The sequence below is a fragment of the Rhinopithecus roxellana genome, chromosome 11 (assembly GCF_007565055.1).
Source record: "Rhinopithecus roxellana isolate Shanxi Qingling chromosome 11, ASM756505v1, whole genome shotgun sequence".
Lineage (NCBI taxonomy): Eukaryota > Metazoa > Chordata > Mammalia > Primates > Cercopithecidae > Rhinopithecus > Rhinopithecus roxellana.
Genome location: NC_044559.1, coordinates 43,737,829 through 43,757,395, shown reverse-complemented (window position 1 = coordinate 43,757,395; position 19,567 = coordinate 43,737,829). Strand labels below are relative to the sequence as shown.

At 49.5% G+C, this 19,567-nt stretch overlaps 1 protein-coding gene across 2 annotated transcripts in view; it reads left to right on the top strand.

Annotated features, from left to right (window-relative positions):
* Positions 1–3,617: 3,617 nt before the first annotated feature.
* Positions 3,618–19,567, top strand: part of CPXM2 (carboxypeptidase X, M14 family member 2) — a 205,483-nt gene continuing 189,533 nt past the window's right edge. Inside the window, exons 1-2 of one of the 2 annotated variants that reach the window (XM_010357489.2) lie at positions 3,618–4,247; positions 15,638–15,736. In XM_010357489.2, coding sequence (XP_010355791.2) covers positions 3,944–4,247; positions 15,638–15,736 — 403 coding nt within the window. In that variant the 5' untranslated portion in view covers positions 3,618–3,943. The remainder of the gene's footprint in view (positions 4,248–15,637; positions 15,737–19,567) is intronic. The other variant, XM_030941422.1, reaches the window with a different exon arrangement.

The following is a 19,567-nucleotide window of genomic DNA, read 5'->3' as shown; positions in this document are numbered from 1 at the left end:
TAGAGAGAAACATTCTTTGGCTGATGCCATGAAAGACTCTAGGCAAGATTAGTTATGCAGAAGGGGTTGTTGAAATTTTCTGTGTTTCTTGTACTCTGCTGGTTTCTGTGGAAGATGCAAAGTTAGCATATTATAATAATCACAGAGCTTATCAGTGCTGTGCAGAAGGCCATAAAGAGTCTGTCTTGGCCGGGCATGGTGGCTCATGCCTGTAATTCCAGCGCTTTGGGAGGCTGAGATGGGTGAATCACCTGAGGTCAGGAGTCTGAGACCAGCCTGGTCAACATGGTGAAACCCCGTCTCTATGAAAAATATAAAAATTAGCTGGGTATGGTGGTGGGTGCCTGTCATCCCAGCTACTCGGGAGGCTGAGGCAGGAGAACTGCTCGAACCCAGGAGATGGAGGTTGCAGTGAGCCAACACGGTGCCACTGCACTCAAGCCTGGGTGACAAAGTGAGACTCTGTCAAAAAAAAAAAGGGAATCTGTCTTATGGTTGTTGCCCAGTGGTGAGAGGAAAGAGCCAAGTTTGAGTGAGCTAGTAAGCCTTGACTCTCACCCAGAGGGGTTAGGTTTACATGGGATTGGTTAGCCCTGCAGATTCTTCGGTCAGGGAGCACGGTTGTTAATGGGTGTTTTGGTTGGTGAGCAAGTTGTTTACGGGTGTTTAGGGAGAATGAATGGCTTGTTGCCTTGAAGGAAGGGTGAACGGCAGGTCAGAGAGGCCCCAAAGCAGGGAGACCTGCTGAGCATGGATTCCCATCATCTGCCATGGGTCTCTGAACCATGGGCTGAGTGATGGGCAGCGGGAACGAGGAAGAGGCAGATTAAAGAATGTGTGCCATGAGATCAGCAGGACTTACTGCTATGTATTAGAAGATGAAGGAGAGATGGGACCAAGATGACCAGGGAGGTCTTCATCTGAGAAACTGAAGAATGCAGGACCCTTCCAGACAGATAGGTGAGAGTTGGGAGGAAGGATAAGGCTTGCAAACTAAGAGAATGAGTTCAGCTTTGCCACCCTATGTTCCTAAACTTCATGAGCTCTGACTGTGCCTTGCACATTTCCAGGACAGGCAGCACCAGAGAGAGGGAGCCAGAGGTAGACAAAGGATGCTCCAGGAACAGTGCCGTGGGCTTCTGTGTTGGGAGAACTGGCATCAGTGCAATCGATTCTTGTTCTATTTGTTCTGCTTGCTTTAATTATGTGTCTCTCCAGGGAAAACAAACAAGGAAGCATTAATAGGGAGAGCAGTAATAAGTGGGACTCATTTCTTTATTCCAGGAACATGTTGAGAGGCATGTTTCGGTGGGGCTTTTTCTGGACACTTACCAGACACTGCAGAGCGGATATATGTTATGTTACCTAAGAGGTGCTGAAAAGCAGTAAAATGTCTTCAGGACTCATGGGTTTGGGGCCACTGAGATGTATATGGCCTGACTTTAAATATTGGGTAAAGGCAATAGAGCAGGGTTAGTCCTGGCCATCACTAGCTTGCTGTGTGTCCTCAGGTAAATCTGGGTCTCAGGATCCTATGTAAAATGAGAGGGAGAAGATTCATCTTAAATTTGGACGCTATCAGAATTACTTGAGGAACTTCTTAGATATGCTAGTGCTTGAACCCACTCTTTAGGAGATTCTGAAGGTTTGGGGTGCAGCCTGGGTGTCCGTCTGCCTGTTGAGCAAGCTCTGGGGGTTCTGATGGAGGTGGTGCAGGGCACAGTCCTGGCCTGGGCAGCCTCTGCAGTCCCTCTGGCCAGGATGCCAGGTCAGCCTCTTGTTAGTGCTTCATGCAGCTCGCTGGAACACTGGGTGTGTTGCTTGCTGCTGGAGCTGCTTTCTGTGTCATCACTGAAGACTCTGTCGTTGTCTGGAGTACCTGGGTTCAGATAAAACTGTCCCCAAGAGTGAGCCCTGGGGATAGGTCATGGAGGAGGGTGGGTGGGGATCCAGGAAGGGGCGGGGAGCAGAGAGTGGTGGGTGGGGAAGGGGACCCTCCTGCCCTCTCACTCTGGAGACTTCTGCTGGCACTGGATTCCGGAATGTCCTAAGGGTTTGATAGGCAGGACCAAGGCCTCCTGGTCCCTGCGGACAGGCCCTGCCTCAACCAGCAGACTCCTCCTCTCCCCCTGGTCATTCTGCTTTGACCTTCAAACTGGAAGCCTGGAAGACTGGCCTAAAAGATGGCCTGATTGAGTGGCCTGTGCAGAAAGAGAATGAGAGCCTTCCTGGCCCAAGCCCTGACCACTGTGGGGGTCTCAGGAGCCCCCACTCTAAGGAAGTCCTCACTCCAGGGCAATGATGAGGCCTTGCCCTGGTGCCCTGACTCAGCTCAGTGGCATCCTAGCATCATATCACAGGCCTAGAGGAACTGGGAAGGTGACAGGCCAATGCAGGCTTGAGGGTCAGTCTGTCCCTGTAGTACACTCCATGAGATCCCAAAGACATCTATACCTGAATACCTAGAACAAGAGATAGTTAGGGAACCTGGCAAAAAGTTAGGGAACATGGCAAAATGGACTTTGCCGATGTGGTTAAGGTCACCACTTAAGAGAGGATGACTATCCTGAATTTTTTGGGTGGGCCCATCTAATCACACACTTTCTTAAAAGTAGAGAATTTTCTCTAGCTGAAAGGCAAAAAGATGTGGCAGGAAGGGAAGAGATTTGAAGCTGCGTCATTGCTGGCTCTGAGATGCAGGGCCCACGTGCGAGGACCAGGGAGAGGCCTGGAGGAGCCTGCAGAAGACATGAGGAGGAACACAGGCAGCCAGCAGGAGGAAAGGCGCCTCAGCCCACAGCCAGCAAGTGAACTGCACGTCAGTCCTACTATGGCAAGGAGCTGAATTCAGCCAATACCTGAGTGAGCCCGGAAGTGGACTTTTCCCCAGAGGCTCCCCTAAATGACCCAGTCCTGCTGACCCCTTGATTTTGGCCTGGTGACACTTGCATCCGCCTTCTCACCTGCAGAGCTGTTAGAGAGGTGTTGTTTGAAGCCACTAAGTTTGTCATCGTTTGTTACAGCAGCAAGGGAAACGCATGCAGTCCTTTGGCTCCACATAAAGAATCTATGCAGAGTTGTCCAAAGTGGGAGGCCCTTTCTCAAAGGACCCTCTGGGCCAGAGCCTGCTCTTGCATGAACCACAAACCCTCTTGTGACCTCTGGATGGCTGCCCTGGGGTAACATCACTCTCTTTCCCAAGGCCCCACGGAATCAGTCTCAGATGGGAGGGGGCTCCTCCAGGGTCCCTAAGCCCTGCTCCCAGGGAACTTTACTCCCAGAAACCCCCGGAACCTCAGGAATTCCTCATTCCCAGTTCCTGAAACAGAAGCATGGCTAGTGGGAAGTCCACGTCTGCGGGATGGTCAGCACACAGGGCAGGAGTTTGAGAGCTGGAGGCTGCTTGGGCTCTGATTTACTTTAGGACCCCGGGCCAGTCTTTTCTCCTCTCAGGTCACATTTCTCCACCTGCAAAACAAAGGAATGGAACAGCGGGCCTCAATGTTTTCTTCTAAGATTGAAACTCATTCGCGTCTCTGGGGAAGCAGGCCCCACGTTGGCCGGCCTGTGGGGGAGGGGAAGGGGGCTGGAGACAGACTGCTGGGCGCAGAGGGCTTTCTTGGGCTTGGCTGCTTGGAACACCTGCCCCCAAAGACTGGCCTCGGCGGGGTCGCCGGGAAAGGGAGGGAAGAAGGAAGGGCGGGGCCGGCCCCCCTGCGCCCGCCCCGCGCCTCTACGCGCCCTTGTCGGCCCCGGACCAGCCCAGCCCAGCCCAGCCCAGCCCCGCGGGCCGGTCACACGCGCAGCCAGCCGGCAGCCTCCCGCGCCCCGCGCGCCGCTCTGCTGTGCCCTACGACCCTGCCCCGCGCCAGCCTCTGCGCCCGCAGCCCGCCCGGCGCTCCTGGTGACAGTGACCCTGCCCTGGGCGCGGGGCGGAGCAGGCATGTCCCGCCTGGGGACCGCTACCCCGGCACTGGCCCTGGTGCTCCTGGCAGTGACCGTGGCCAGGGTTGGAGCCCAGGGCGCAGCCCTCGAGGACCCTGATTATTACGGGCAGGAGATCTGGAGCCAGGAGCCCTACTACGCGCGCCCAGAGCCCGAGCCCGAGACCTTCTCTCCGCCACTGCCTGCGGGGCCGGCGGAGGAGTGGGAGCCGCGCCCGCAGGAGCCCAGGCCGCCAAAGAGGGCCACTAAGCCCAAGAAAGCTCCCAAGAGGGAGAAGTCGGCTCCGGAGCCGCCTCCACCAGGTAAGGAACTTTCTGCGCTGGGCAGCCCGAGGGGGCGCCGGTGGTTGCGCGCCTCCAGGGGACAACTGGCTTCTCCCCTTCTGTGTGTCGGGAATGGGCCAGTCCCGGGAATCTCCCTGTTGCCGCCTCTGCCTCCCTAGGGACTGTGTCTGCGCTTCCTGCGGGCCTGCCCAGCTTCCCAGAACTTGACCTTGACCCTGACACGCATTTCAGCTCTGCCTTATACCCTTAGGTAAAGAGGGAGCTGTGCAATTGGGAGGCTGCCTGGAGAGTCAGAGTTCTTGTTTCAAGCTTGAAATCCCCTGAGCTAAGGATCTTTCTGCTGGATACCTCTTACTTCTCTGCCTACTTCTTCAATCCTCAAATGCGGCTGAATTTCCGCTTTGGGGATATGGATGGCTGGCTGTTTTGGCAGATGGCCTTCTGGGGAAAGTTCTGCCAGTAGGCCTTTACCCAGCTGTGTCCCTTCTCAGCTCCGTCCCTCCCACTCTCAGTGGGCCCCTTGGGTCCTCTGCCCGGCTGGGGCAGGATGGCACAGCCTCCGCTGGGGAGTCTGTGCCTGCAGTCTGCTGCAGCCTGGACTCTGGCTTGGGGGCTACCTGGCTGCCTGCGGTGCTGTCTTTCATCCAAGTCTCATACCCTTCTCAAATCCATCTTCAGTTTCTGCCAACCCCATTTTCTTAGGAAAATGACTTCCATTAAATGACGTAGTTTATTAACCATCTTGTGAAGTGGGACTTTCTCTAGTTGTTCCAAATGTTCTTTGCTCAAATTGCAGGGGCTGCAGGGCTAGTATTTCAAGAGTAGGGCATGAGCAGGAATGTGGCCAAATTTTCTGGCCTCACAATGGCCTTTCCTGAAAGGAGATACGTGCGAGTGCCACCGTCACAGGGCTCCGAGTATGGAAGGCATTGTCTTTGGTTAAACTGCTCATGGAAGTCAGCAGCTAGGGCAGTGGGAAAGTGGAGGAGGGGTGAGGACACAGAACTCCTGAAAGGGTGGACCTATCTGAGCATCCCCCTTTGTAGAGGCCCTGGCATGCTTTCATTTGTGGACAACTTTGAATGGGCGGGGAGTTCTGGGTTGTGTGACAACCCTGAACACATCCAGAATTTCTAGTGTCTCAGGGAGAGTTATGGGAATTCAGATGTGTAAGAGCCACTGTGGCTTAATAACAGGATTAGGAGTGGGAAGAGACTCATATTTGTAGAATGTAGACTGTGACTCCTTTAGAAACTTTATGTGCCAGTTTCATTTAATCCTTTCAGTGGCTCTGAAGGGTGGATGAGGCTCAGACAGTTTAAGTAACTTGCTCAGTGTCACTTGCTGGCTTGGGAGATTTGAAAGCCTTTCTCCTGTCCTTTTAAACTCAAGGCCTTTTTGTTTTGGTAATTTGAATCAAATCCATGTGCATTCTAGTTTTTTGTTTTTTTTTTTTTTTTTTTTTTTTTAGTGCCTGCAGCATGCTTAGCTCCACCCTGGGCATGGTAGGGTGGTATAGGCAGGAGACATGTATGTTGGGTTCTGGCAGTCCGTGGGAGTGGTGCCAAGGGGGAAAGTGGAAGGAGTCCCAGACTGGGAGTCTGAAGACTGGGCCTAACACCCATGTTTAGGGCTCATCAACTCGGGGATCTGGGATCATGGCTCTGTTTCCTGAGCTTTAACTTCATCATCATTTGCAAATAGGAAGACTGCACCTACCACCTCGCTTTACTTTGTCGATTGCTGTAAAAACCTTTTAACGAAAGCCTCCAGTGTGCCTGCCAGCTTCTGTGCTAGTCTTCCTGTGAACCTTTCATTCATTCCACAGGCTGTTACAAGAACCTGCTGAGCACCGGTGCTGGGTGAGATCCTAGGAATGGGGAGAGCAAGACAGTCCTCTTCCCTGCCCCCCCCACCATGTGGAACTAGCTGGGGACTCTGAGAAAGTAATTGCAGTTGTGCAGCTGGGGGAGCTCACTGAATCTGTGGGGGCTTGGGTAATGCTTCCCTGAAGAGGTGATGTTTAAGACTTGACAAGTAAGTCAGCTTTTATTGTCCTGGGGACTCGTACAAGTGACGGGACATCATTCCTAAGATAGGTTTCTTTCCCTACAGAAAACATCTCAGAAAGTCACAACCGGGCCTGAGCAGTGTCCACAGACTAATGTGTCTGCAGACTCAGGGGTTACATGGGGAGGTGACTCTCTTTAATCCTTGGAGAAACAGCTGTTGCCACTCTTGGAATGGGGTCTCTGGAGGAGAAATCAGAATGTAACCTGAATATGCAAGAGAAAGCTCATTTGCTTTTGGGAGGCCATCTTGTAGGTAGAGACAGGCCATGGGGGAGCCTGTTTCTTTGGTGTCTAGCCTCTGCTCCTGCAGGACGCCTTGCCCAGTTCAGCATGGCCCTGGCATCTACCGGGATCTCCAAGCCCCATACTGAAAACATGTCTTCGGAAAACCTAGAGACTCAGATCAGAGGCCTGCTGGGACAGCTGCCTCCGGACCTGCTACCATGTCAGCCTTGTTTCTAACGAATTCTGGGGGGCTTTTTTAGAGCTCTCCTCAACCATGGCAAGACATTTATCTCATATTTTTAACTCCTGTCCTTTTTTTTTTTGGTGTTTGCTCAGCAGAATCCTCTGCCCTGGACCACAGTGGGAAGACTGGTTTAAGCATGAACTTGGTTAGGGGAGTCAGTGACAGTTTTGTGCAGTTAAACTACACTAGGAGAAAATTACTTTTTTCCACTTTAAGTAGTGGCTTGATCTATATGCTGCTCATGGTGTAACAGAAGCACTTATCTCCGCATTGGATTGTTTTGGAATATCTTAGGAAGTCACTTACATAGGAAGGAACATTGGACTGTGGCCTGGAGTGTTTAATGCAAACTTCTGTACTTTGCTTCACTGGGTGGATGATGCAATGCTATGTACCAGGCACTGAGGTGGGAGTGAGGGGTTCAATTTAGAGATGCATAAGAGTATAAAAGCATATATAACTAATTAAAAGTCTATATGTACTTTATCTTTGCAGATGATAAAATATTTCCCAGATAGCTTTTGTCTTGCATAAAAGTGAGTTCAAGGAAAGATGTATTCAGCAAGTGATTTCCCAGTGAATTTCCAAACAGGCAGATTTCCTATGTGGTAGGCCCTAGAAGGGAGCCCTCTTTTAACCGTGTAGGGGGGTTTATGCAAGGAGCCAAGGGCATTGGGGATTTGATATTGGTGTGGGTTCTGGCTTTGACCATTGGCTGTTCTTTCACACCACCACAGAAATGCCCAGTGGGCATTACATGCTGACGTTCATGGAGATGCTTGGAGAACTGAACCCTTTGGCTAATTGAGAATATTGCATTTTCCACGAGTGGCTGACAGGTTTCCGGAGAAGTAGAGCCCCAATATGCTAAAGAGAATGGAATCTTTAAAAACATTTATTTAAGTTTTTATTTTGAAATAATTATAAGCTCACAGGAAATTGCAAAAATAGTACAGTGAGGTCCCATGTACCCTTTATCAGCTCCCGCTAATGATAACCTCTTAGATGATTCTAGTACAAGATATTTCAATCTTGGCAGGGTTGATGTTTTGGGCCAACCATGTGTTTGTGTGTGTGTGTGTTGTGTGCGCGTGCCAACAGAGGAGAAAGGGGGTTGCCTTCCTGTGCATTGTAGGATGTTTAGCAGTGTCCCTGGACTTGAAATTGGATGCCAGTAGCACCCTCCCCCGTGTTGTGACAACCAAAAATGTCTCCAGACATTGCCAAATACCCCCGGGGGTTGAGAATCACCATTGTATACAGTATCAAAACCAGAAGGTTGACAGTGATACTGTTAACTAGATTACATGCCTTACTCAGATTTGACCAGTTCTTGCATGCATTTGTATGCATGTTCTCTGCAGTTTTTATCACATGTCCAGGTTCATGGAACCACCACCACTATCAGGATGTGGAACTGAAGAATCTTTTTCTTAGGTCGCAGTTGGATTTTGGTACTGTACAATGTCTGAGGTCCTCATTGTGAATACTCATCCACCCCAGAATTTTAGAACTCTAAGGAACCTAAGGAACCTAAGTGGAAACTGAGCACAGATTCTTGCTTATTGCAAGATTCTAACAGTGAACCACCCAGCCTCTGCTCACAGGCTTCCATGGATGGACTCTCACCATTCAGTGGATGAAGAGTACTTCTTGCTAGAATGTTCTTCCTCATATGGGCTTGACAACGTTCTGCTCTCTAATTCCATTTATTTAGCTGGTTCGAATCGAATTTGACGGTTTCTAGATCCCTGCAGTTGGAATGATTTAAGGCCATGGGAGTGACTCTCAGGTCCTCAGTTTTCGTTATCCCAGGGTTAAGCATAAGATAAGGGGCCACATTTTGCACATGCAAGTGGATTTGGGGGTGTCTTACTTTGCACGCCATCTTCAAATTGATGACCCCGGTTTGCAGCCATATTCTTTTTGAAGAATAAAATAGAACAGAAAAATAAACCATAGTTATTGAACTTACCCTTTTCTCCCACTTGGCAGTGACAATCAAATCAAATAATAAGCTGAACTATTGATTTGAATGAGGGATTTGAAGATTTTATTTATTTCTCTCTTCATTGCACGTTGGGTTAGAAGTAGGCTTGGATATGTAGTCTTTAAATTTGAGTTTCTGCTTGGTCCTTTGTTCATAGCTTTCTTCATGTGCTGGTGACAATGCGCCACTGTTTGAATGTGGCCAAACCCACATCACCGCCATAGTCTTGAGCCCATGGAATTTGCAGAGGGGGCAGCGAGCCACATTTGTGTGTCTGTGCTCAGAATAATTGAGTTTGCATTTTGTACTGTGCTGGGCCCCAGTTGCAGGGGGAAATAACCAAAGAGTTGTTCTTTGAGCATATTTGGTTGTAAACAAAGACTTTTCTGTTGTGTGTGCTGTGTGCCAGTTGGTGAAAAGGGCTTCACATTTAAGCCTTCCTTCTCTTTTCGGGGCGGTTTGCTGCATTTGGCTTTTGGATGGAAATGTCTTCTCCTGGGCAAAATGGGAGTGTAAGGATTAGGAGGCTGTGTTTGTAAATATTTCAGTAAGTACTTTACAAAGCAATCACAATGCTATTAGCATACCTAAACAATCAACAAGCAATCCTTAATGTCAAATCATATGCTCATTTTAAGAGTTAAATCCAAAGTGTTTTGTCCAGGTAAACTCCCTACAAAATTCCAAGGGGAGGACGTCATTTCCTGTACATTAGCAAGCAGCTTTCTAAGACACCACCTCCATTTCCAAAATGCTTTCCAAAGTCAACTATTAATGCTGGCAAATTTCCTCTTGCCTGTGCCCAAGGTTCCAGAAACCAGGGCTCGCGCCTGGATAGTAAAGGAGGACACTCCCACGTTTGCGAAAGCTGGCCTGCATGCTGTGGTTCTTAAAAACAGCCACTGTGTTTTCTTTATGCCCCCAGTGTCCATGGCTGCCAGAGCTCATGGCACCTTTAGCGTGGGGACAATGGCAGCCTAGCCCTGGAGCCTTGACTTTTGAGGTGGGGGTTTTCTCTGGATGTCCCTGAGGGTCCAGGGAGGCTGAGCTCTCAGGCTTGGCATCTCCAGCAATGGCTCTGCCCTCTGTGGCCCTCTCAGGCCCCAGCCACTGCAGCTACCTCTCTGGGGTCACAAAACCCAGGAAATTAGGGTTTCTTTGGATGGCCCCTGGAAGGGATGGTATCCACATCTGGCTGGCAGCCAGTTGGCTACTCATTGGGCATCATAGGCTGGTTGACATGGCACAAAACACCTTCAAGTGTTAATTTAAGCCCCTGATGTCACAGATTTGTATGGAATGCCTGGTTCGTGCTAGGCACAGGTAGGTGCCCCATGGTGAGTTTTTTCAGGATTAAGAGAGGGCTGAGGTCAAAGTCTGGTTCTGCCACTCACGGGCATTTGTGACTTCTCCAAGCCTCAGTTCCTCACTGTGGCATGGGAACAATTAATAACCCAAGCTTTTGGAGGAAGTGTGTGATTGGATGGGTCAATGCCCAGCCTCCCAGCCTCCCAGCCTCGAAGCCTCTGGAGGGGCAGCTCAGAGGTGTCTCCCCTCCCAACCCCACCCTGAGTCCCCAGCCAGGTTGAGTCACCATTGGGTCCTGCCAAACAACACAGCCTAAATTATTGGTATTTCCCCTTTCACCTTTTCACCTGTGCTACCTGAAATCTCCTCCCAGATACAGCACTGTGCCCAAGGCCTTCTTGTCTCAGGCTCTGCTTCCAGATGGAATCTAAAACGAGACTGGCAGGTACCAACAGCTCCCTGCACAGTGTCTGCACACACCCACCTGCTGCTGTTACCGGGGTGTCTCTTTAAAGGCAAAGGACTCTATTTGGTTGCAAGTCAGAAAGGCGGCTGCTGGCTGCACAAAGGGTGAGAGTGGGGCACCACAGGGCACTGCTGCCCCAACCAAGCCCACTCTTCCTTATGCCCAGATCTGAGGCCAGGTCTTCTACATGAAAGGCTGACCCAGAAGAGGGCAGGACTGACCAGGCAGGTTTCCCAGAGAAGACACAATGGAGAGAGAGAGAGAGAAAGAGAGAGAGACAGAGAGAGAGAGAGAGAGAGAGAGAGAGAGAGAGAGAGACAGACAGAGAGAGAGAGAGGCCATGGGATTTTGATGGGTTGTTCGATTGATTGATTTTGGTCTCGTTTTGGTAAAAAGTTCTTAGAAAATTTCACGAGTACCTCCATGTCCAGCCCACAGCCTCCCCTCCAGCTCCCATCAAGGTCATTGAGATGGATGGAAGCCAGCGCATCAGTCCACTGTTCAACTCACCCTTCAGGACCCACTGATCCCCTGGATTCTTATTTCCTCTGGAGCTTCCTGTCCTCAGAATTGGATAAGGGTGCAGGCAGGCAGTTCCTCCCTGTGTCGTGGCCCTTTCCCTGCCAACATCGCACAGAGCAGGCGTTTCTCTCTGCTTTTGTTTAGATTTTTGTGTTCACCTGTGAAGTTCTCCTGGCTCTCCTTGTGTGAGTGTTCCCAGCAGATCTGGTGTGTTTGTGGTGATTTAGCCTTAATGCTGCAATTCCGGGGAGCCCCAGAGAACCTCTTTGGTCATGTTTTTCTCCTAATGTGGGTTCTTTAAGCAGAAGCAGGCAAGGACCTCAGAGCCCTGGGCTGGATCCTTCACTACAGGAATGCAGAGCCAGTTGGAATTTCCTGGGGAAAATGCAAAATTGCAGCAAAGCATTTTTTTTTTTCTGGCTTCTGGGGGTTGCTACTGTAAGCCCTTTGTATAGTGAGGGGAAAAATAGTTCTCTATTAACCAAAAATTATATTTATCACTGTAGACCAGTATAGAACATGTGGCCCGCATTGGCAATTCAGTTTGCTACTTTTAAGGAATTTGGTTTTGTCATGCAGCCCAGATGGAGATACTGGCTTGATCCTGGCCCCTTCTCTGCACACTGTTTCCATTTTGCTTTCTGCTTTCATCTGCATGGACCATATGCTGCCTTTCTTGTTAGGAGAGAGGAAGGGGCTATGAAGCGGGGGCCTGTGTACTCTCTGTGAAGGGCTCAGATTTGGAGTCAGTCTCCAGCTCTGTCCGTGACCTTGGGCAACTTTCTTCTCCCCTCTGAGCATCTGTGTCCCCATCTATAAAATGGTATGCAAAGACCCTGTTAGAATCTATGTGAAAATGCCTTGTAAATTTTGACCCATGCTATGCACATTAGCTATTATTCCTCCAGCAACTGGAATAGCTCTTTGTGATGGGTGAGAAGATACAGGTCTTGTTCAGTGAGGCTGCAGGCCTGGGCCACCCTAAGCACTTCAGGCAGCATTTTTGTTTCCTGCTGGTAACTTCCACCATGGCAGGTATTGTTGCCTTCTCCTTTCACTGATGAGGGAACCGAAGTGTAGAGAGGTGACGAGGTCATCCCAGGACACACTTGTGGGTGCAGGGGCAGACGTGGCAGCACCCCAGACTGGAACCAGGCCCTTAGGCCTGTACTCCCAACCGCCAGCTGCCTCCTCCCCAGTGAAGGCGCTGGGCCCCTGTCTGCTGTCTCAGCCCCATCTGCCACTCCCTTCGGGGAGTCTGTTCCCCACATGTTGATCCCACCCCCCTCCCCCTGCCAGGAGAGTCACACTCACAGTGTAGTAGGACTTTTGCCTGACATCCAGATTTTCACTGGAGTCCCAGAGCTGAACGGGGCCATTTCCTCATAGGCCCGAATCTGCCTGGGCCTGGGGTGCCCAGGCCATGGTGTTGTGGTGTGGGGGCTGGCAGGACCATGGTGTGGGGTCTGCCCAAGCCGTGGTATTGCGGGCTGTCCAGGCTGTGGTGTGGGGGCTGCCCAGGCCATGGTATTATGGTTGCGGGGTTGGTGGGGGGGTGCCTAAACCATGGTATTAGAAGCTGCGCAGGCCATGGTATTGGGAGCTGCCCGGGCCATGGTGTTGTAGTGTGGGGGCTGGCTGGGCTGTGATGTGGGGGCTGCCCAGGCTGTGGTGTGGGGGCTGCCCAGGCTGTGGTGTGGGGGCTGGCTGGGCTGTGATGTGGGGGCTGCCCAGGCTGTGGCGTTGGGGGGCTGCCTGGCTCCCTCTCTCACTGCCTGTTCCGTGGAGGCCCCATGGAGGGGCCCTGGCTGAAAGAAGGCTATCGTGAACACCATCTTCTGGGGAAGGCTGGAATGGGCATTATTTTCCAGAACTTTGGCTTTTATTCTCACATATTTTGTGAAACCTTTTCCTTTCCTTTTCTTAAAACATCTTATGTTTATGCAAAATCCAACTCAGCCTTATCAGAAGTTATACTCCTGATTTTGTGGAGCCACTAAGGCCTTTACGGAGCTCTGGTCAGGCTTTTATGGAGGTGGCCTCCTTCCACGGTTTTCCCACCAGCCGGGATGTTCCCACCCACAGAAGCAGGACACAGCCCAAAGCAGCGTCAGGCAGAGATGTGGGTTCAGCTCTCTGACTTGCCTTCCTCCTCTGGCCTTTACAGAGGTTTCAGTTAACTGGCTTCTAGACACTAAGGGGGCACTTAATTTTTTTATTTTATTTTCAGCTTACATGGAAATGGGAGATACTTCCAGCAGGTACCACCCAAGAATATAACAAAATGGGGGTTTCCTTTGGCTTGGCCCAATGTACTCCTTGAATTTTTTGAAGATTTAAGGTTTTCTTTTTTTTTTTTTTTTTTTTTTTGAGACGGAGTCTCGCTCTGTCGCCCAGGCTGGAGTGCAGTGGCCGGATCTCAGCTCACTACAAGCTCCGCCTCCCGGGTTCATGCCATTCTCCTGCCTCAGCCTCCCGAGTAGCTGGGACTACAGGCGCCCGCCATCTCGCCCGGCTAAATTTTTGTATTTTTTAGTAGAGACGGGGTTTCACCGTGTTAGCCAGGATGGTCTCGATCTCCTGACCTCGTGATCCGCCCGTCTCGGCCTCCCAAAGTGCTGGGATTACAGGCTTGAGCCACCGCGCCCGGCCGATTTAAGGTTTTCTTAATAAGTGTCCTTTTAGTAGTTGACTGTAACATAGTAGGAAATGATTTCATTACTGGCAGAATCCACCAGCTGATTTTGGTATTTCAACTGGCTTTTAAAGTTCAAGCTCAGTTTCTTTCTCCACAGACCTGCCCTGCCTCTTGTTTTCGTTTGTCACTCACTGACTGGTTCATTTGTTCATTCATGCCTTCATTCATTCATCACAGTCTCCTAAGTCCCAAACTCTGGAGACAGAGCAGTGAGCAAAGCCAGAAGTCATCCCTGTCTCATCAACAGACACGTCCCATTGCCACTGGGATGCTGCCACCCAAGATGGGTGTAGAGCTGCGGTGTGGCTGCCAGTACCCCACCCAGGTCTTCTTTCCCCACAGGGACACACAGCCCCCAGATACCAGGAGTCTCCTCTTCAGGCAGCTCACACCTGCTTCCACCTTTGCAGAAGCACCCTTGGAAGGCTACATCTCCCACTCTCAGGCTGTAGCCAGAAGCCAACTGCAGTAGAAATGACAGCTCCTTGTCCGGAGTCAGGACAACCCTGTGTGCAGTTGCTGCTCCTATGGGATGGGCTGAGCCTGACTCTGGCTGAGACCACAGCCTTGCTTAGCTCCTTTCCTCACCCCATCCTACCTCCCTTCCTCTCCCTCTCCCTCAATACACTGTGTGCATCCAAACCCCTGCATCAGGCTCTATGTAGAGGCAACCTGACCCAAAGCAGGTGCTATCAACTTCCATCAAAGTGGATTTGATTTGTTGTGGGGAGGTCAGGAAAGTTTAAGGAAGCAATGCCAGAGCTGAGATTTTCAGGATCAGTAGAAGCTAATTAGCTTGAGAGTGAAGGGAAGGGCACTCCAGGAGGAAGAACAACATAGTACAAAGTTCTGGTAGGGAGGTCGGGAAAGTTTAAGGAGGCAATGCCAGAGCTGAGATTTTCAGGATCAGTAGGAGCTAATTAGTTTGAGAGTGAAGGGAAGGGAAGTGTGCTGCAGGAGGAACAACATAGTACAAAGTTCTGGATGAGGAAGAAGCATGAACTGAAGGCTGAAAGGAGGCCAGTGTTGCTGGAGCAGGGAGAGGGAGTGCAGTGTGAGAGGAAGTTCAGTGTGAGAAGGAGCCAGGGGGCCAGCAGGAGCGTGGCAGGCAGGTGTCTCAGGCTATGGCAAGGAGGCTTCCCAAATGGGGGCAGCATCCTTACCTACAGGTGCCAAGCCAGGGCCTGGGAGAGAGTTATGTTGGAGAAGCCCAGCAGGGTGGAAAATGCTAGCTCTGGGGTCACAAGTCTGAGGCTCCACTTCCAGTTCCAGAAACTACAAATGATGTCTCTGGGCCTCAGTAAGGATCAAATGTACTACCCAAAAGTATTCTTCAGTCATTTTTTTTTTTTTTTTTTTTTTTTTTGAGACAGAGTCTCATTCTGTCACCCAGGCTGGAATGCAGTGGTGTGATCTTGGCTCACTGCGAGCTCCACCTCCTGGGTTCACACTATTCTCCTGCCTCAGCCTCCTGAGTAGCTGGGACTACAGGCGCCCGCCATCACACCCAGCTAATTTTTTGTATTTTTAGTAGACACAGAGTTTCACCATGTTAGCCAGGAAGGTCTTGATCTCCTGAGCTCGTGATCCGCGTGCCTCAGCCGCCCAAAGTGCTGGGATTACAGGCGTGATCTTCAGTCTTATAATAGTAACAACGTGCAGGTGTATGTTGTTTTTATTAGGAGTGTTTGTTCTCCTGGGTGTTTCTAATAATACATTTCCTTTCCTTTAACTAGAGACTCCTTAGAGTCCAAGACACCGTCTTTAGTGACAAGGGTACAGAAGGGGAGATGGCTGCTGTGCAGGAGAGGACAGTTGAACTCAGCATCCTGAACCAGCTCTGACGTATGTGAAAGTAAAGGCATCTCTCTCTCCCCCTTTAGGTAAAAACAGCAACAAAAAAGTTGTGAGAACCAAGAGCTCTGAGAAGGCTGCCAACGATGATCACAATGTCCGCGTGGCCCATGAAGATGTCAGAGAGAGTAAGTGAGGCTCTCACAGAGCCCCTACACCAGTCCTAGGCCCTGTTCAGGGAGGGTGGGCGGGTACAGGCCCCTGGTGCAGCAGCCTGACTACAGATTCCCGAGTGTGGGGCTGCCTGGGGCCTGCTGTCTATTCTGATCGATGCTGCAGGGGCGAGAACATTCATGGCAGCTTCTGCCCGCATTCACACTCGTGTACTGCCTCACAACTCACAGCCAGCTTCTCCGATTCAGCCGCAGTCAGTTTTGAATTTCCTGGAGCTCTTGATTGCTTTCCCCACCCCTCTCTCCTCAGAGACGACGTCATTTCCTTTCTTGTGGGACCTCTTAGCTGCCCATGGCCTTGAGCGTGCATTCCTTATCTCCCAACCTGACCCAGGAGCCTCTGGGGTCAGAGATCAAATCTACTTGCAAAATATGCAGTGCTGGGCCTGGCATCTCACAGTCATGTGAACATAGTGCACCTTCAATTGCTCACCTTGGGATGTTCAAAGGTATTAGTTTGAGACTCATGAATGATCTCTGGCCCACGAGCTATAGCTATTGCTATTAACTACTACCATTATTATTATTGTATCATTATTATCCTAAACTGTGGTAACCAGGATCACATTTCGGCTAAAATGAGTATTAGTAATAGCAGCCATTTATTAAGCACTTATGCAGTAGCCAGGCACTTGGCTGAGTGTTTGGCATCCCCTAGTGCCCCTCTGACTGTGGGTATTGTTATTATCATTATTATCCATATTTTACAGATGAGGAAAATGAGACATGGTGATGTGCATAATTTACTGAGGGTTACGCAGTTTCTACGTGGTAAAACCGGGATTTGAGCCCAAGATTTTTTGATTCTAGACTTTTTGGTTAGCTTAAAATAAACAATGCATTGCACAACTTTGCATTTACAGAGGCAGGACTTTAGCTGCCATGCGAGTCCATAAACCACGTTACAGAGTTGAATGTCACAGATGGAAGTGTGTGCTTCCTTAGGCACAATGTAATGATTTGGGGCAGTGTTTTTAACCAAGAACTCGCCATCAAAGAAATCATAGAGATGGCTAATAGTGCATCCTCAAGTGAAAACAGATGTCAACAACAGTGACCTACTGTGGTCACTCACCAAATGAAAGTTTATGCCTTCTTAAAGTGGGTAGGCGTGCACTCCACCCATCACTCATTGAGAGCACTCATTGGACCAGGAGAGTGCGTTCTGCACAGTGCATGCTGTGGCTGTGTTTCTGCTGCTTGACCCTGACAGTGTGGTTCTTTGGGGTCTTCTCTAAATGGGGGGTAATAGGACTCCTCACCTTGAGTGGACCTTGGACATTGGCATTTTGTGCCCAAGCAGGCTGATAAAACACCAGCTGTTCCTTCAGGATTACAAATGCCACAGGGCTGACGTGGCTTTGAGAGTTGGTCTCGCCTCCCTGGGTCTTGCTGCCATCAGATTGGATCCTGGTACTTCTTCACGGCCTTGTTAATTTTTAAGTGCTTTTAAACATATTTTGCCCAGATTTTTTTTAGTAGCTTCAGCAGAAGGTTGGTTTGAATTATCTCAGTTCTTTATTATCAGAATTGGAAGTTCTTAAACTTTTGGGGAGACATTTTCAGAAAGATTTTTGAAGACTCAATTACACACACACACACACACACACACACGCACACACATGTCTGAATTTGCCTTCTTTTCTGCCATGGGTACACCCCTCCCTACTGGCCCACCCAGGATTGCTCCCCTGGCTTTGGCCTCAAAGCTCTGTCAGGTTGGGATCACTGGTCTCATAGGCAGTCATCAAGGCTCTGGTTCATTGAATGCCCTAGATGTGATTTTAGCCTGTGAAACTTCTTTTACTAAAAGAAAAAAGGAGGGGTCGAGGATAACCTTGGAGGGGAAAAGCAGCTGAGGCGATCCCTGACATGCAACTGACAGTTGGTGGCCATGGAGGCAGGGCACATGTGGTAGGGTGGCATGGCAGTTAGGAACACAGGCCTAGAGTCAGGCACCTGAGCAAGCAAAGTGTGGCCTCAAATGCAGAACTGGGCATTCTCAGAACCCCGAGTCCATCCTCCTTTCAGGATCTACTCAGGTTGCACTGGGGGGCTTTGAGGGCAATGTGGCAGAATGTTGGGCTGGTATACGTGACAGCTACATTATGTTCAAGGTGGCAGACAGAGCAGATGTCAGCCACTTCATTTGCAAGGTGGTGGGCAGTACAGGCGATGCTAAGCACATCGAGTTATGACAGTGGATGGGGTTAAAAGGCTCATCTCAGATGTAGAAGTCATCCTTATGGAACTTTGGCTTTTGAGGAAGAGAGCATGTACATGGCTGTCACTGTGATTAAGGAGTAGGTTCAGCTGTGGCAAGTATCCAACTACATTTTAGATGTTGTTTTGTAATAGTTTAAGAAGTTGGTTGAGTAATCATTCTAACTAATTCTTCACCTCTTCTCATCCCCACACCCTTTGCTGTGTAACTCTTTAGTTCCCTTTGCCAAAGCTGGAAGTCCCTTGGCTTTGGGCCGGGTCCATGAGCCTTGTTAGGCCAATAGGGTCATATGTCAGTTCTGAGCCCATGCTTTGCTTGTTTCCATTTGTCTCTTGGGCCTCTTACATCTCCACAAGAAGAGTGTGCATACCTAGACCGCTGGTCCTAGGAGGCTGAGCAATGAGTGGAACAGATGTGGGCCCAACCAGCAACCCAGAGCTACCCAGCTGAGCTCAACTGATCTACAGACACCTGAAAGTAAATGCTAATTGTGTGCCATTAAGAGTTAGGGGTTTCTTGTTATACAGCAGTAGCTGACCAATACAATGAAGATTAAGCATGACCTTTTTTTTTCAAAGGTTACATGACATCCCATAATATAACCACCTAATAATAGACATTTATGTTGTTTTCAATTTTTTGCTACTATAGACAGCTTTTGTTGCAATGAAATTACCTTATGCCATTTTATTTGCCATGCATTAATTGCAGAATTATACTCTACTTGGCAATTCCCACCATGATTTTACCCGTTTTCTGGCCTCTGCTTCCCTTTGTTTCCAGCCAGATGAGGGCTTGTTTTTCACATGTGTCCCAAGCTTTAAGCCTCTGCTCACATGTTCTCTCTATAGGGAACTGGACAAGCATCAAAGTTGGTGATTGAGAGGACAGCTTTGGGATCAGACTTACACTCGAGACTTTGGACAAGTTACTAACTTCTGGCTGCCAGACTCTGGACAAGTTACTAACTTCTCTATGACTCAGTTTCCTCCTCTGTGAAGTGGGAATAACATTACCTTTATAGGCATATTGTGAAGGTTAAGTAATGTCTGCATAGTGTAGCACACAGCAAACAGTAAGCTCTCAGCAAACGTTAGCTATGACTTGAATTTACCATCTTGGGGTCTTTTGTGTGCCTTAGAACAGGGGCTGGCAAACTTCTTTAAAGGATCAGATTATAAATATTTTATGTTTTAGTAGCTAAGAGGCAAAATCAAGATATTATATAAGTACTTATATAACCATTTAAAATGTAAACCCTGAAATATTTAAAATTTATTCTTATTTCACAGATCATACAAAAACAGGTGGTGGGCTGTATTTGACCTTTACACAGGCTATAGCTTGTTAACCTCTTCCTTAGAAGTTCAGTGCTCTGCAAATCCCACTTCTGGGAAGCCTCCTCTGATCACCTCTCTTCAGTTTCTTATGCTTCTTTCTCATGGTCCTGGTTCACTTGTTTCTCATTTCACAGTGATTCCTGTGCATAGCTCTTTGGTTCTGAAAGCCTGTGAATGCTTAAGAGCAGAGGCCTTGTCTGATTCATCTCTGGACAGACCCAG